Source organism: Oncorhynchus tshawytscha, linkage group LG01, assembly GCF_018296145.1.
Source record: "Oncorhynchus tshawytscha isolate Ot180627B linkage group LG01, Otsh_v2.0, whole genome shotgun sequence".
Classification (NCBI taxonomy): Eukaryota; Metazoa; Chordata; class Actinopteri; order Salmoniformes; family Salmonidae; genus Oncorhynchus; species Oncorhynchus tshawytscha.
The window spans coordinates 24,294,538-24,311,212 of NC_056429.1; the positions used below are offsets into that span (position 1 = coordinate 24,294,538).

General features: G+C 42.7%; 1 protein-coding gene across 2 annotated transcripts in view; it reads right to left on the reverse strand.

The window, feature by feature from the left end:
* The window catches only part of LOC112247393 (FAS-associated factor 1), a 93,829-nt gene that overhangs the window by 36,515 nt on the left and 40,639 nt on the right, over window positions 1-16,675 (reverse strand). The window contains exons 8-12 of one of the 2 annotated variants that reach the window (XM_024416178.2): window positions 13,601-13,684; window positions 2,043-2,138; window positions 1,777-1,936; window positions 1,614-1,677; window positions 1,416-1,497 (exon numbers count right to left, since the gene is read on the reverse strand). In XM_024416178.2, coding sequence (XP_024271946.1) covers window positions 1,416-1,497; window positions 1,614-1,677; window positions 1,777-1,936; window positions 2,043-2,138; window positions 13,601-13,684 — 486 coding nt within the window. The remainder of the gene's footprint in view (window positions 1-1,415; window positions 1,498-1,613; window positions 1,678-1,776; window positions 1,937-2,042; window positions 2,139-13,600; window positions 13,685-16,675) is intronic. The other variant, XM_024416249.2, reaches the window with a different exon arrangement.

Below are 16,675 nucleotides of genomic sequence, written 5' to 3' on the forward strand. Positions count from 1 at the left end.
TGAAAACACATGATTTTGTATTAATAGCTATATTTAGTCTAACCACTTCTGAATTTATGTTTTTTTTAGGCGCAATAACAGGGTCAAAAATGAAGTGAATACAAAGCAATAGCATTCAATTGTAGAATTGCATTAAAATAATAGTCTTTACACAGTTGAAACTAATAGTCTAAATATTCAGCTGGGCTTCAGTTCACCTGACTGGAACTGTTCTAGTAGAAACAAATGAAAATATTAAAAGCCACTAAAATGATCACTTTCACCAGAGCAGGGAGGGATGAATGAAAATATGTTTATCCATTTCCCTACCTGGTATCGATTTCTCCTCTTTCCCCCTCATTGCTCTTTTGCTAAATTACGGGGGATTTAAGAGGATACTTGAGTGTGATAAAACCCTCACCCCGGCACTGCTATGAATTTTGATGCGTGTCTTTGTGCGAGTGAGAGCAGGGTTACTCCGATTAACCACACCGTTAAGGGGATTTAAGAAGAGCCTTGGCAGTGATGGGTGGCCTGTCTGAAGAGCCTTACTGCTGATCCCCTGGAGGGCTCAGCAGCCCAAAGCATTTTCATTAAGGCTGGATTGAGGTGCATCTCCCCCTCCAGAAACACTTCATCAAATGTAGTGTTTTACTTAGTGATTAGCCCGTCAGCCTTTGAGACTGAGCAAAATCTCTCCACGGCCCCCCTTCTCCTGAAATGTGCACCGTTCCAATATCCACTTAATGAACAACTAGTTGCAATGACAAGAAGGGAGCGATTTAGACCAATTTTGTCAAGAGGACGGTGGTGGTGGTTGGTGAGGGGAGGTTTCAGTATAGTTGACACCCAATGGCCACATCAGTGGGAGTCAAATATGTGTGCGCGTTTCTCCAGTCTCATCTCCTCCAGGCCTACAGGCAGTGAGCTGGGGGTCAGCTGCATGTGTCCCTTCATATTGGTTTATTTTCATTGACACAATGTACAGTCTCCGGCTGCACCACAGAGAGGATATCCACAGCGAGGGGGCCATATTGCACTGGCTTAGCGAAGAGGATATCAGCTGGGAGACAGGCAAGACGCCAACCGAGCCTCTGCCTCATGGTCTAAAACCCCCCAAACATCTTGCTGTGTTCTCCCATTCTAATAAGACAGTAATCCACACAAGCTGTCAGTTGATACAACCCTCGTTAAAAGGACAAAGCAGAAAAATGAAGAAAAATTGTGGGCTAAAAATAAAGTGGCAGCTGTCGTGAAACACATTTTATGAGCTTTATGAGAGGAATCAAATGGTGGCTCTTTTTGAACAAACACTCCAACTTTTTATTTTAAAAACCATCCAAGCATTTAAAAAAAAAAAAAGCATTGACAATGATCGTATAGTATCATGTCCTGTAAATCATACTACCGAGACAGGCTCCTGTATTGTTACTTACATCTCTGGCTTTGCCATAGAAGGCCTCTTGAGATGCAGCCTCCAAAGTCCCAATGAAGAACACTGGATGACATTCTCCATACCTGCAGCAAACACAAAAAGGAGCTGGATCAATAAGCAAGAATGCATGAACTTCCACATCTTTTAAGAAGCACAGACCCCTTTTGATACTAACGATAAAACAATACTAAAAACCTACCTTGTGGTAAATTCAGCAGTAAAGTGCAGTAAGGCATCTACTTCATTTTCAGTGTTCTCTGGCACTGCAGAGAGTAAAAAGCATTAGCTTAATAACAGATTGATAAACAATAAATCAAGCTTTTTGAATCAAGTGGCAGCATCACACTCAGTGAGGTACGTACTCAAGGGGGCTTTCCGACAGCCTGTAGAAGTCCCCATTCCGAACATCTCTGATTCGTCCACTCCAAATTCAGATGCATCCTCAAAGTCATCCCCTTCGCTGTCACTTACCATGTGAACATCTGCGCACTGTATAAACACATTCACTTCAGTATTGTTGACCTATCAAAACACAATAGAAAATGTAAAAGAAGGCCAAATAAACTGTGTGTGTGTGTGTGTCTCTCTCTCTCTCTCTCTCTCTCTCTCTCTCTCTCTCTCTCTCTACCTCTTCTGTTGGCTCCCGGGTGTTGGCTGGTGAGGACCTTCGACACACACTGAGGTGATGGCAGGGGTAGCTGATTCCAGAGGCAGCTAGTGTCATCTGGGGATAGAAATCACTGAGATCAGTAAAAAATATTTACAATAAAAAATCTGAATGAACTTAATCTATTCATTCCAATTTTAACCTTTAAAATACACTGAACAAAAATAAAACACATGTAAAGCATTAACAATTTAAAAAAATACCATAAATATTCCATGCACACAAAAACCTTTTCTCTTAAAAACTTTTTGCACACATTTGTTTACATCCCTGTTAGTGAACATTTCTCCTTTGCCAAGTCAGTTAAGAACAAATTCTTATTTACAATGACGGCCTAACGGAGAACAGTGGGTTAACTGCCTTGTTCAGGGGCAAAATGACAGATTTTTTACCTTGTCAGCTCGGGATTTGATCCAGCAACCTTTCGGTTCCTGGCCCAACGCTCTAACCACTAGGCTACCTGCTGCCCCCAAAAGGCGTTCCTATACCCGGAGTCAAACCCAGAATCATCTAGAAAGTGCTGTAGCATTAAGATTTCCCTTCACTGGAAATAAGAGGCCTAGCCTGAACCACAAAAAACAGCCACAGACCATCATTCCTCCTCCGCCAAACTTTAAAGTTAGCACTATGTATTCAGGCAGGTAGCGTTCTTCTGGCATCCGCCAAACACAGATTCATCCATTAGAATGCCAGATGGTGAAGCGTGATTCATCACTCCAGAGAATGCGTTTCCACTGCTCCAGAGTCCAATGGTGGCAAGCTTTACACCACTCCAGCCAATGCTTGGCACTGCAAATGGTGATCTTGTGTGCGGCTGCTCGGCCATACAAATCCATTTTCCGAAGCTCCTGACGAACAGTTATTGTACTGATGTTGCTTCCAGAGGCAGTTTGGAACTTGGTAGTGAGATTTTACGAACAGACTTGTTGGAAAGGTGGCATCCTATAACGGTGCCACGATGAAAGTCACTGAGCTCTTCAGTAAGGCCATTTTACTGCAAATGTTTGTCTATGGAGATTGCATGGCAGTGCGCTCAATTTTATACACCTGTCAGCAACGGGTGTGGCTGAAATAGCAGAATCCACTAAGGGGTGTCCACATACTTTATTTTATTTCAGTATGTGTGTGTGTATATATACACATATATACACATATATACATATATACACATATACACACACACACACACACACACACACACACACACACAGGGGTCTGAAATGATTGACACCGTTGATAAAGAGGAGCAAAAATGGCTGTATAAAATAAACAATTCAAATACTGAGACAATGCATGTAGTATGGGTAACCGTTTGATTAGCTGTTCAGGAATCTTATGGCTTGGGGGTAGAAGCCTCTTGAATCTAGACTTGGCACTCCGGTACCACTTGCAGTGAGGTAGCAGAGAGAACAGTCTGACTAGGGTGGCTGAAGTCTTTGACAATTGTTAGGGCCTTCCTCAGACACTGCCTGGTATAGAGGTCCTGGATGGCAGTGATGTACTGGGCCGTACGCACTACCCTTTGTAGTGCCTTGCAGTTGGAGGCCAAGCAGTTGCCATACCAGGCAGTGATGCAACCATGCTCTCGCTGGTGCAGCTGAAGAACCTTTTGAGGATCTGAGGACCCATGCAAAATCTTTTCAGTCTCCTGAAGGGCTTTGTAGTGCCTTCTTCACAACTGTCTTAGTGTGTTGGACCATGATAGTTTGTTGGGGATGTGGACACCAAGGAACTTGAAGTTTGACAGCTCCGTCGATGTGAATGGGGATGTACTCGGTGCTCCTTTTTTCCTGTGGTCCACAATCATCTAGGGAGAGGTCGTAATCCAGGCACCACAAGGCCAGGTCTCTGACCTCCTCCCTACCGGCTCTCACATTATCGTCATGATCAGGCCTACCACTGTGATCAGGCCTACCAGATGTGTTTGTTACCTACCCTTACCACCTGGGGGCAGCCCATCAGGAAGTCCAGGATCCAGCTGCAGAGGGAGGTGTTTAGTCCCAGGGTCCTTAGCTTAGTGATAAGCTTTGCGGGCACCATGGTGTTGAATGCTGCACTGAAGTCTATGAATAGTATTCTCACGTAGGTGTTCCTTTTGTCCAGGTGGGAAAAGGCAGTGTGGAGTGCAAAAGAGATTGTGTCATCTGTGGCTCTGTTGGGGCGCTATGCAAATTAGAGTGGGTTTAGGGTTTCTGGGATAATGGTGTTGTGAGCCATGACCAGCCTCAAAGCACTTCATGATTACCAACCTGAGTGCTATGTGGTAGTTATTTAGGCAGGTTACCTTCGCTTTCTTGGGCACAGGGACTTCGGTGGCCTGCTTGAAACATGTTGGCATTGCAGACTCAGACAGGGAGAGGTTGAAAAAGTCAGTGATGACACCTGCCAGTTGGTCAGCGCATGCTCGGAGTACACGTCCTGGTAATCCGTCTGGCCCCGAGGCCCGGTAAATGTTGACCTGTTTAAAAGGTCTTACATCGGCTGCGGAGAGCGTGATCACAAAGTCGTCTGGAACAGCTGGTGATCTCATGCATGCTTCACTGTTGCTTACCTTGAAGCGAACATAGAAGTAATTTAGCTTGTCTGGTAGGCTTGATTCACTGGGCAGATCGCGGCTGTGCTTCCCTTTGTAGTCTAATAGTTTGCAAGCCCTGCCACATCGGACAAGCGCCAGAGCCGGTATAGTACGATTCAACCTTATATTATATACAGTAATTCTTTGGTCATCTTTATCAATGGTGTCAATTTCGGACCCCACTGAAAGGAGGAATCAAGGGAAAAATAGATCCAAGTTCAGAATTCACAGATAAATCATTTAGATTTTCTGATATGATTAGAAGAAAGCAAAGTTTATCCAGCCTGTTATGGGGAATATATATTCAAGGTTTATGGACAACATAACTATAGACACTGTAAATGTCACCTACCACAGAGGTGGGACTCATTAAAGACGGTCTATACGGCTAGACCAAGGGATAGGGTAGAGGCTTAGGAGAGTGATGGGACCCCAGTACCCATGTGTTGTCCCGATCTAAGAATTTTGACTTCGATACCTAAGCCAGGTTTAGTATCACGATATGCGATACCAAAATGATACCACGGCCACAAAAATAATATTAGCCAAAGTCACAGAATGGCATTTGATCCAGACAGATCTTGAGTTCAATATCATCAAGATTTTGCATGAAGATGCATTATTAATGAATCAATTCTACAGTAAATTGACAGTCAGCAAATCTAAAAACATAACAGTAATCATTTATTTAAATGGTAAATCTCTACTGATAAACTGGGTAAATCAAGATGTAGCAGAGGCCAATTCATAATACAGGTGAATGTATATTCAATAGGAGTGTGTGCATGCATTGAGTTATTGAGCTTGTTTTGACTGATTTCATTGGGCTACATTTGGGACTTTTTTATTGTATTGATCAACAACATTTGCATGGAAGAAGCCATCTCTCCCTTCATAAAAATGTGTGCAGTCTAAGACCTATGACATCATTCACACACAGTCAGTTTGAGGCTAGAGCAAAGATTATCTTGACAGAGATGAGGCGGGGAGAGGAAATTAATAAATCACTTTTTTGGTGACAATAAGCAATATTTAGTGTTATGGTTTGCATATCACAAACAATAATTAATGTTAGCTTCAGCTGTAAAGTAGCAAGGAAAGTTAGCCTACAAAGCTGGAAGCAACCTGGTATCTTCTTGCAATGTAAACAGGACCGGGTTAAAGCAGGGGCTTACCAGGGCTGAAGCCCCTGGGCCAGGCTCGTGGGAGGACCAAGAGGCAGCAAAAAAAAAAAAAAAAAAAAAGTACAAAAACCTTATAAAAAAGTCAATATAAACGGTATATATTATCTATATAAAAATGTGTGCGTTTTTATATCGTTTTTCGTGTTCAAGTATCAAAAAGGTACAAAAGTTTCAGTATACTGTGCAACACTAGCAGCCATCTTTTTACCTCAGTGTTGCTCACTAACCTGCCCTCCGAGAAAGGGATGATCACAACCATAAATCAATACGGCATGTGTTAAAAGGCTTTCATTATTTAATTTTTAAGTATGACAGTCTAAAACAGAAGTGAGCGCATGTAAGTCCGATCTGAATCTGACCACAACGAAAAACCATCACTGACAATATCAAAGAGCATGAATAAAAGCATTGTCACAAACAATCGCTACTCAGCAATACTGTTTTAATCTGTTCATAATCAACATTAGCAAACCAAGTCACTCATCGACTGTAGTTCATTAATACTGTAAAAATGTATTGACCTACTCGTTCACCGCTTGAGAAACGCGTGGCATTAACTGGAGGTTTAAACAGAATGCTGTGATTGACACACTGACAGATAAAAGGGAGAGTCCCTGGCAGTCAACAGCAGGGGGTGGAAATCTTTGCTATTGTCAGGTGCTATAGCCAACAAAGACCAGCTGGGAATTGTTGAATCAGGAGCCAATTCCATGCAACAGCAATTGAGTTTCAAAAGCAGAGTGACTGCTGGAGTTTTCCACATCTCTTTTAAAGTGATTCAGCCAGAAAATAGCGTAACCACTCGTCCTCGGTCACCACATGCTTTTCTGGCTTATAAAAACAAGCCCAAATATCAGAGAGCCATCAGTCATTTGAGAATTTACTGTTAATTACTTCTGGCGCTAGAAATAAGGTTCTCTCTTGACCATTGTACTTCAAATTCCCACTCGCTAAACGGCTAAGCAAAAAACACCAGAAACACAGTATTCCCTTGACAAATAAATCATGAGCAATATCCTGCCGTGGTCCATACCCATTTCCCTGCTGTGCAGCACAGGGCCAGGGGAAGAAGCAGAAAAGCTGTGTAGAAGAAGCAGCCGAAGTCATTCATCTTCTAGTCATGGCCTTCCTATGTGGCCTTGTGAGTTCCACGGCCCACACATACTGACATGGCAGATAGTGTTCGTCTTTCACAACTAATTAAAAGCAAAATGTACATTACAGAAGAGGCCTAGGCTGAGACAACTAAAGAGCACTGGAACACCTAGGTAGTAAACTTAGTATAATTGCCTTACATTGTTCATATAAGAAAAATCTACCCACACTAATTATTTAGCGGGTTAAATATCCTTGTATAATCAAATAAAACGTTCTGTCACATGCTTCCTAAACTACAGGTGTAGACTTACAGTGAAACGCTTACTTACGGGTCCTTTTCCAACAATGAGTTAAAGATAAAAAAATAACAATAAAAAATACAAACAGTGACACGAGGAATAAATATACAGTAAATAACTAATAACAATAACAAGCTATTTACAGGGAGTACCAGTACTGAGTCGATGTGCAGGGGTACAAGGTAATGGAGGTGCCAGGGTAAGCACAATTTTATTAAATCACATGATTTGTAAACAAGTGTACACTAACAGTGTCATGCTTACTTAGAGGCCTTTCCCAACAATGCAGAAAAAAAAGTCATTAGAGAAATAGAAAAGTAATAACAGCCTATACACATAATAAGTACACAATGCTTAACTATAACTTCACTACATACATAGGGTACCAGTACCGAGTCGATGTGCAGGGATACGAGGTAATTGAGGGAAATATGCACATATAACTAGGAATAAAGTGACTAGGCAACAGGATAGATAAACAGTAGCAGCAGCATATGTGATTAGTCAAGAGAGTTATTGCAAAAAGGTCAATGCAGATTGTCAGGTAGCCACCTGGCTAACTATTTCGCAGTCTTTTGGCTTGGGGGTAGAAGCTGTTCAGGGTCCTGTTGGTTGAGGGTCCTGCGGTAGCAGAGAGAACAGTCTATGGCCTGGGTGGCTGGAGTCTGACAATTTGTGCCTGGTATGGAGGTTCTGGATGGCAGGGAGCTAGGCCCCAGTTGCCATATCAGGCAGAGATGCAAGAAGCTGTTTTCGGTCATAGGAAATGGTGGAGACATTATGTAGCCATGTTGATTTTATTAATTTATAAAAAGGAATTGGATGGACATATTCTAGACTGTAAATTGAGTTAGGTTGACACACTTTGTTGGTTTGAAATAGCACATTTCCAAACAGTGGACCATAGAAAGCAAAGTGCTGTTAAAGAAAATGATTGACACAGGGGTTTGAGAGGCTGACCCATTGAGCAGGACAGCGACGATGGCTTTAAGATGTGAAGGAATGCCATGCTCTTTTCCTCTAGCCTCGACAATCGAGTGGCAATCAAACGTGAGAATTTAACAGCGGCCGAGTGGACCCCCTTGACAATAAGAGGCTTTTCTCTTCCGAGGCCCTAATATGTGTAGAAATAAAGTTGATCACTTCCCCAGTCAATGAGGGACCTTGAGGGGAGGGATGACATGTGTGCCCAAAAAAAGGAATAAAAGTTGAGCGCTCACCCAAGCCAAGCTTTGACCCCGTGCCTTCCACTGATGCTTTGGGACAAGTGCAGCTCCACAGCTCTGTGACGGAACGCCGCAAGGCATAGGGGAGAGGTTAACCCCCCCCACACTGACCTTCTCTTCCATCCTTACACAATGAACAAGCTCCTCTTTTTTGGATTCTTTTAATTAACACTTGCATTGAAGCTTCTAAGCATTGGGGAGCGAAGCAGGGAAATAATTCTCTCAGCCCCCCTCGCTGGCTCTCTTTCTTTCCCTCTCTCCCTCTTTCTCTTATTCTCTTTCTGTTTCTTTTTTTCAGGCAGTGTTTGGATTAGGTCTCTGGCTGTGAGTGAGATAATTACCACTGACAGCTGCACTGACGGCACCCAGAGCCCCAATAGCACCTTGTTCAACAACTCTTTGATGAAGGGGGACAACAGAGCCTGAGAAAGAGAAAATAAAGACGGAGGAGAAGAGAAGAAAAGAATAAAGAAGCCCCACCCTAAACACCTGTTGGTCCCTTTTCAGGTTCCTCCTTGCTGCTGCAGATATGTCACTCCTGATTAGGATCAGGGGTCCTGCACCAAGTGTGTGAGGTTCACACAGGCAACTCTGATCACCGGCTTCTCCACAGAGAGTCACAGTGGGAAAGGAATGCCGGTCTGCTGCTGGATCAACAGCGGGGTGTTTTACCACCATGTAGCCCTGGCACAATTATCGTATAACCGACAATCATGGACAATAACCGTGAACTCAAATAAATCGTCAAACTACTAAATAATTCAATTTTAGGAGAAGGTGCATTTCAAGCTCAAAACATTAAAAAAAAAAACTGTGGCCATTTGCCACATTACTCCAAATTCCATAATTGTCACATGCCTACCACTATGCTCACAGAGTAGGGGATCCAAGAAGTGGCCAAGATAATGAGGAACACTTTGGATGATTTTTTTTATTTTTATGTATTAGAGCAATCAATGCAGGGGTGAATGTAAATGAAATTTCTTCCCGGCACGGGACCTGTGTGTGTGCTCGCACATGCACCAAAAAAAATGTGGGCCTTATCATAGAAATACATATAGAATCACTATTAATTCCATAGGATCTGTGTGGGCCAGGTGGTAAAGATTTTACATTTAACTTTTATAACTTATTACCTTTTATTGTGGCAAACACAACCAGTCATGTTCTCTTCCAAATGTGAAATAATCGCTTCAAAAGGGCTCCTTTACTAGGCTACCCGTGCCCATTTCATCCTCTAAAACAGTGGTGAATAGAAGACATCTGTTACACAAAACAACAAAAAGTGTAATGACATTTGGCAAATGTCATTAGGCCAGAAAGTATGGGTATACTCATGTCCGCGAGCGTGTTGTCGGCCACCCATCTCTGCCTTCGCAAAATGTGGAGCATAGGCTATACCACCTGTTTTCAAGTCCATTCGCTCATTTTTCATGCCTCTGACATACACTAATGACAAAGAATTGTGTAATAGCATACAGTTTTTGACATTTTGTTTGAATTATTGTGATAGCCGTACCGGTAAAACATGAGCCTAACCCCCCACTATCTATTTTGCTGGGACACGATACCAGACCGCCTTACTTTTAGCCCTGACTCAAAGTAGCATTAGCAAATGTATTTGGTCATTAGAGGGCGATGGATAGAGACCGCCTACACAGTCTCTCCTCCAAAGAGCTCATGTCCCCCTCACAGAGTCTAGGCCCACTGAATGTCACCTAAAGACAGCAATCACAGGGGGCTCTCTCTCAGCTTATCACTGAGCCCTGTCGCTACGGCAACCAGCAGGCCCCAATAAGCCTGCACGGGCCTGTCAACTAGAGAATCCATTAAAAGCTGGGAGACTCGGCGACGGGCGCGGAGCCCTCTGAGAGTGGCTGCATTAATACATTAGCAAACACCAAGAAACACTGGATAAATGTCAGCAATTATGGCAGCAGAGAAAACAAGAGAGTCTAATAAGGATGTCCCACTGTCTGTCAATCACTCCCAAAGGTGCAGGATCGCCCTGTCAATCAGAACGGCCAGAGCGCCTACCGCCTGGCTCGGCTTGATTTCTCAGAGATGTGAAGGAAGGAAATTGTAATAAGAAGGTCTCACAACAGACCAATCATCTTTCACACCAAGGGAGTCAACGGCCCTTTACCTCAAGGAACAACTGTTTCCTCATAAATGTGCCTTTATTGGTTTTTCATCCCAGCCAATCCCAAACATCTTTTGATTTGAGCATCAGCTTCATCATAATGTAAGGCACCATGGATATAGGCTTATACTGCCAAATGAGCATCACCCTCTCATTTCTGTGGCCAGGTTGCTTGCATTTCCCTTTACTCTCTGTGATTATATTTCACTTCCTTTCCATTTGAAATATCAAGTTACCTCACTGAATCACATTGCCAACCAAAACAAGAGGTTTCTTCCTGCTCGGATGTCATTTTTATGTAGGCTAACCTTTTGTGGCGCTATACACAATGAAGGCACAGTCCCAGGGACGTGAAGTACGGAAAGAAATAACTAATTTCTCCAAAAGTAAGCTCCTACCCGGTTTGCTTTCATGTACAAAAAAAAGAAAAGCAACCCAACAATCTTAGAACATTTCAATTTGAGCGTAAAGCACAATTATAAAACAGAAGTAGGTCAAATAAGTCAATCAATTAGCTGCCAAATCTATAATTAGACAATTCAAAGCCTTATATTTTCAACATTCACAAGGATCTAAATGAAAGTGACTCTTGGCAATTGGTTGCCAAAAGGCTGTGTGGGTTGGAGTGGCTGGCAGAGGTGGCGCCCAGCGGAGCTTGTGAAATGATCTTTAACTCCAGAGAGCTGCTCCAGCAGTGTACAGTACATGGCTATGCCATCATCAATATAACGCCTGTAATCTAACAAATATGTAGATGTCGTTTATCTGTGACTGAATTTTTTCCTCCACATTCACTTGAACGTAGACACTCACGCAATAATTTCTGATATTGCAACGAGTCTTTAATTATAAAATTGCCGGGTGGTAATAAAACCTATTGGTTTGAACAATATTGATCTACAAATTGAATAAACGAAAATTATTACACGTTAAAAGGGAATTCTGCTCCCCCACACACACAAAACAATAAGTGAAAGCATACGCTGAGAATAATGAAAGCAGAGCTGAGGAGTAGTCATCGATTCTGACTCCTTGAAAATGTAATTTGAAGCCATGTTTATTGGTACAAATCCCCAGAGATGAGGCGGGGTTAATGAGATCTGCAATGAAACAGCCAGGCTGGCATGCAAGGGCTTTTCTGTGTAATGCTCAGAGAGACAGTTCAATAAGGGTCTGGAGAGGGCCATTATTGCAATCAAGGCTTTTAATATCTCTTCCCTGGAAACATGGGAGCAGAGAGCCACCTTAGCCAGGCTGTGGCAAGGCACATGCCTATGACATACACCCACTTTCTATTCATCCCCAAGCTACCTTAGCACTTTGGTCAAGTCAAGGCTCATTGATAAGCAGCCTCACTCATATTCTGGGAAGTGAGAGATGGTGGGTTCAAAGGGCTGTGAAGTGACATTGTACACTTTACTGTGGTTTCTGATTGGACTTGATTTCTCAGCAAGAGTAATTAGTGCCCGTCGAATGAAAGAGATGGATAACAATTAAAATATACAGTGTACAAAACATTCTCTTTCACTGAAATAGTCTAAACAGGTGAATCCAGGTAAAACTTGTGATCCCGTATTGATGTCACTTGTTAATTCCACTTCAAAATCAGTGTGGGTGAAGGGGAGGAGACAGGTTAAAGAAGGATTTTAAGCCTTGAGACATGGATTGTGTATGCGTGTCATTGGGTGAATAGGCAAGACAAAATATTCAAGTGCCTTTAAACAGGGGTATGGTAGTAGGTGCCAGACGGCGTTTCGTGCTCAACAGTGTCCCGCGTCTCAAGAATGGTCCACCACACACCTGTGGGAAGCATTGGAGTCAACATGGGCCAGCATCCCTGTGGAACGCTTTCGACACCTTGTCGAGTCCATACCCCAACAAATTCAGGCTTTTCTGAAGTCAAAAAGGGGGTGCAACTCAATATTAGGTAGGTGTTCCTAATGTTTTCTACAACGTCATTTGAGAGGTTGCCTTTGGCCACTGCGTTTAGCTTTAAGAAACACAAAGAGCAAACAATTTGGTACAAAAAGGAAGTACAACCTTTTGTCTCAGCCTTACAGGAAAATACATGGTTGCAATGTAGGCCTATTTGCTTTCACAAGAGAGCAACCAAGCAGGTCCTAAAAGCTTCACTAGAAACTAAAAAACAGTGCAGTTATTTTTCATTCAATATGTCAAATATAATTTGAGAGTGTAGATGGGAAAAGAGAGGGTTCCCATCTGAACCAAAAAACACTTACAGAACAGGTTACTGAACTCTGTACTACTATATCTAAAACAGAAATGTTATTATATATTTTAATCATGCAAACCCAATTTGGTGTAGTGAAGATGCCATAAAATACTGTAATAAGAACTTATACTTCAAAAAGCAAAGATTACATTTAAGGCACCAACAAAATGTGTGCACAACAGCACAGTTGCATATCCATCCATACAATTAGCATGGGAACATATAGGCCTAAGCTGTCAAATAAAAGCATGGGGGGGGTTCCTCAGGTCTTCGTGTGAGGACCGCTTCTGAGCACTTTGACTAAGTTCAGCTGAATGGCTGGGAACCATGACCCCGGGCAGGAGAGGTCAGTGACACTCAATGATGTGAGCTTTAATGTCTACAGACAGAAGGACATGGGGGACAGTCTTTGGCAACTTAATTAGTTTCAACATCTGGGCAGATGGTTTCAGCATTGAAAACATTGAACAGTTTCTCTCAATTGGGATTCACTACATATTGTAAAATAATAGGCTTTTGCCGAGCCTTCATGGAAAAAACAAACAGGGCCTTGAACCTTTAAATCATGACAGCTCAGCAGATAAAGACCTACATGTCAAATGGGCCTGTTAGAAGACCATTTTTGACGAGATATATTGTGAAATTAAAACATAGGAACACATTTTCCTCATGCATTTCAAGACTGTCGGTGAACAACAGCTATAAAAGGCCAGAGACAAAATTGTCGTTCCCAAGAGACATGGTGTGTATTTCTTCCTTACTGAATCAGATGCCGAAGCAGGCCAGCCCTCCCATTGTTGGTGTCGCACTGGGATGTTTATCAGGTCTGAAACATTCCTCTTCACCTGAAAAAAATGACAATGGCAAATAATTATGAAAATCATTTCAGGTTTATCAAACAAATTTTAAACAGCAAATATCAGTAAGTAAGCTGTACCAGACTATAAAAACAGTAAATAGACAAAACATCAGTGTGTGCTGTCGGCATAGCTTTCACAGTTCCTTCCACACCTTCACAGGAGACCGAGAGATAGCCACACACTTTAGCATCACAGGGAATAACAAAGATGGAGGGAGGGCACAATGGACAGAGAAAGAGCCCCCATGTTATCTGCATTCTGCGGATGCCTCGCTTAATTCCCAGGAACAACAGAACCACGCTCTGAAATTAACAGTATTTCTCTTCTCCCATTCATGCGCGGTGTATTTGCACTTAATAACATTCCGTGCTTTTAAACAGTTAGCAGCGTCCCCGAGCGACACGCTCAACCGTCCCTGGCCTGTTGGTTTAAAGCCCAACGCCAGCCTGATGTGCAGTGGCCAAGGGTGATCAAAGCAGGCGTCGTCTGAGCGTGTTGGTCGCTGGATTCTAGCGCATTACGCCTGCAGAATGCACTACCCTGCGGGGGCAGATAGTGATGTTGAGCAAACTGGCCATTGTGGTGGAAAGCTCCCTCCACACACAGCCAAATCCTCCCTCTAACACTCAGAGGGAGATGTATCTTTGGTGAGACGGAAGGCTCGTGCCCATAGACGTGGAAACTCCAAGAATGTTACAAAAACAGAGGATGCCAAGCAAAGCATGCAGCGCTCACACTCGTCTATGGGGAGTGTGTGAACTCTCAAGTTCAAAATGAGCCTTTATTACATTTTCAGACCAATCTGCTAATATCAAGTTGCTCTAAAGCAAATTGCTAGTTAATAAGGTATAAGACAGAGCCCCAACATCTACTACCATTTCAGAAATGATTGAGGAGCAAACATCCCTCAGTAGTGCGCTTTTCCATATTTCTTTTTCTTAATTTTTTCAACTACAGACAAGTGTTTTTGTTGGGGTTGTCACCTGGTAAGAACCATCCTGAACCTGCATTGGTAAAAGTTTATACATAAGAACTGACATGGGATCATGATATTCAAAACTCATTCTCTCTTCTCTGAAGCAGGACGCAAGTCGAAAACACATGCAGTGGGGTCAGGCTGGGTGGCCACTGTTATTATAGAGTGTAATAACCATGTTTGACCAGAGGGCTACAGGGATTTCTCCTCCGAGTGCTGACCGTCAGGCAGGCGTAAACACTAGCGCCCAGTCTGAAATGAAGCGTCTCCAGTCAGAGCTTAAAGCAGCCTCAGAGAAACAACAAACTAATGCCCATACAGAGGCACTGATGACTGCAAGCAGGCCATGGCACCTTAACCAGACCTACTCTATCAGGCCAGCCCAATCTCATACTCCTTTTCACTCAGTGTACAAAACATTAAGAACACATGCTCTTTCCATGACAGACTGACCAGATGATGTTAGATCCACTTCATCATCAGTATAGATGAAGGGGAGGAGAATGGTTAAAGAAGGATTTTTAAGCCGTGAGACAATGGATTGTGTATGTGTGCCATTCAGTGGGTGAATGGGCAAGACAAGATTTGTGCCTTTGAACGGGGTATGGTAATAGGTGCCAGGCGCACCGGTTTGTACCAAGAACTGAAAGCCGCTGGGTTTTTCAACACGCAACCGTTTCTTGTGTGTATCAAGAATGGTCCACCACTCAAAGGCCAACTTGACACAACTGTGGGAAGCACTGGAGTCAACATGGACCAACATTCCTGTGGAACACTTGACACCTTGTAGAGTCCCATGCCCCGATGAACTGAGGCTGTTCTGAGGGCAAAAGGGTGCGACTCAATATTAGGAAGGAGTTACTAATGTTTTATACACTGAAAATGTTAACTCCAATATTTCATAATCTCACAATTTTCTGACTTGAGCATAGTAGACAGAACTTCAAGGAGACAAAGAAAACAAGAACCTATAATGTTATGATTAGCAAGCAACTGAAATTTGACATGTAAACAAAGTAATGTTTCAACAAAACTACTATGAGTAAAATATAAGGGGAGTTGGGAAATTACTGAATGAGTGATTAGGCTCATCCTGTTTGCTTATAAGGACCATATTGGCTAATTCTCTCTGAAGCTGCCCTAAAATCAATATAAGACCAGGATAACTTTCGTTATTTACTATTATTTTTATAAATTGTGCTCCAAAGGATTAACCGATACTCTAAAATCTGTGGTCACCTTCATTCTTAGTCAATCACCAAACATTTCTGTAGGAATGCCAACGATAAAGGCCCTCCTTTTTTTCGTGTTGCGCTGTTGTCGGGCAGGTGCACTTGATTCAGAAGCCCTGCGCAACATGTAAGCAAAGTGTTCACATTTTTAACTATTTCATGTCTGAAAACACAAACTCCGCCTACCCGGCCGAGAGATCTGTGGCTAAATTTAGTATGCCTACTGCGCTGGCCAAACCATGTCACTACCATTGACTCCCTGTGACCTCACCAACTGGAGTCACAGGTTCTTATAACTGTCCCCGAGGTCCTTTGATCTGACCATCCCGGTGAAATTCCTACGTGCCTAGCTACAGCTTCCACGATCCCGGCCACGGGGTTGTCAAAACATAAAACTCGCTTCTCTCTACTTCCACTCACACTGCAGCCGCAATTTAATGAGTAGCCAAATGTATCCATAGCTAAGGCATCAAATTAACATTTGGGTCCACCAGCCACTATCGCAGGTAGATTAAAAAAAAGAAAATGGAAACAAATCTACCAGCCATTCAGATTTTTTACCAGCCAAAATATTATTGGCCCGCTATTTTTTATTTTTTTGTGACCGGAGTCGTTTAACCAAAATATCACAGATGAGATAAAAATTCCATTGCCTCTAACTTCTTATGGCTGGGGGGCAGTATTGAGTAGCTTGGATGAATAAGGTGCCCAGAGTAAACTGCCTGCTACTCAGGCCCAGAAGCTAAAATATGCATATTATTAGTCAAT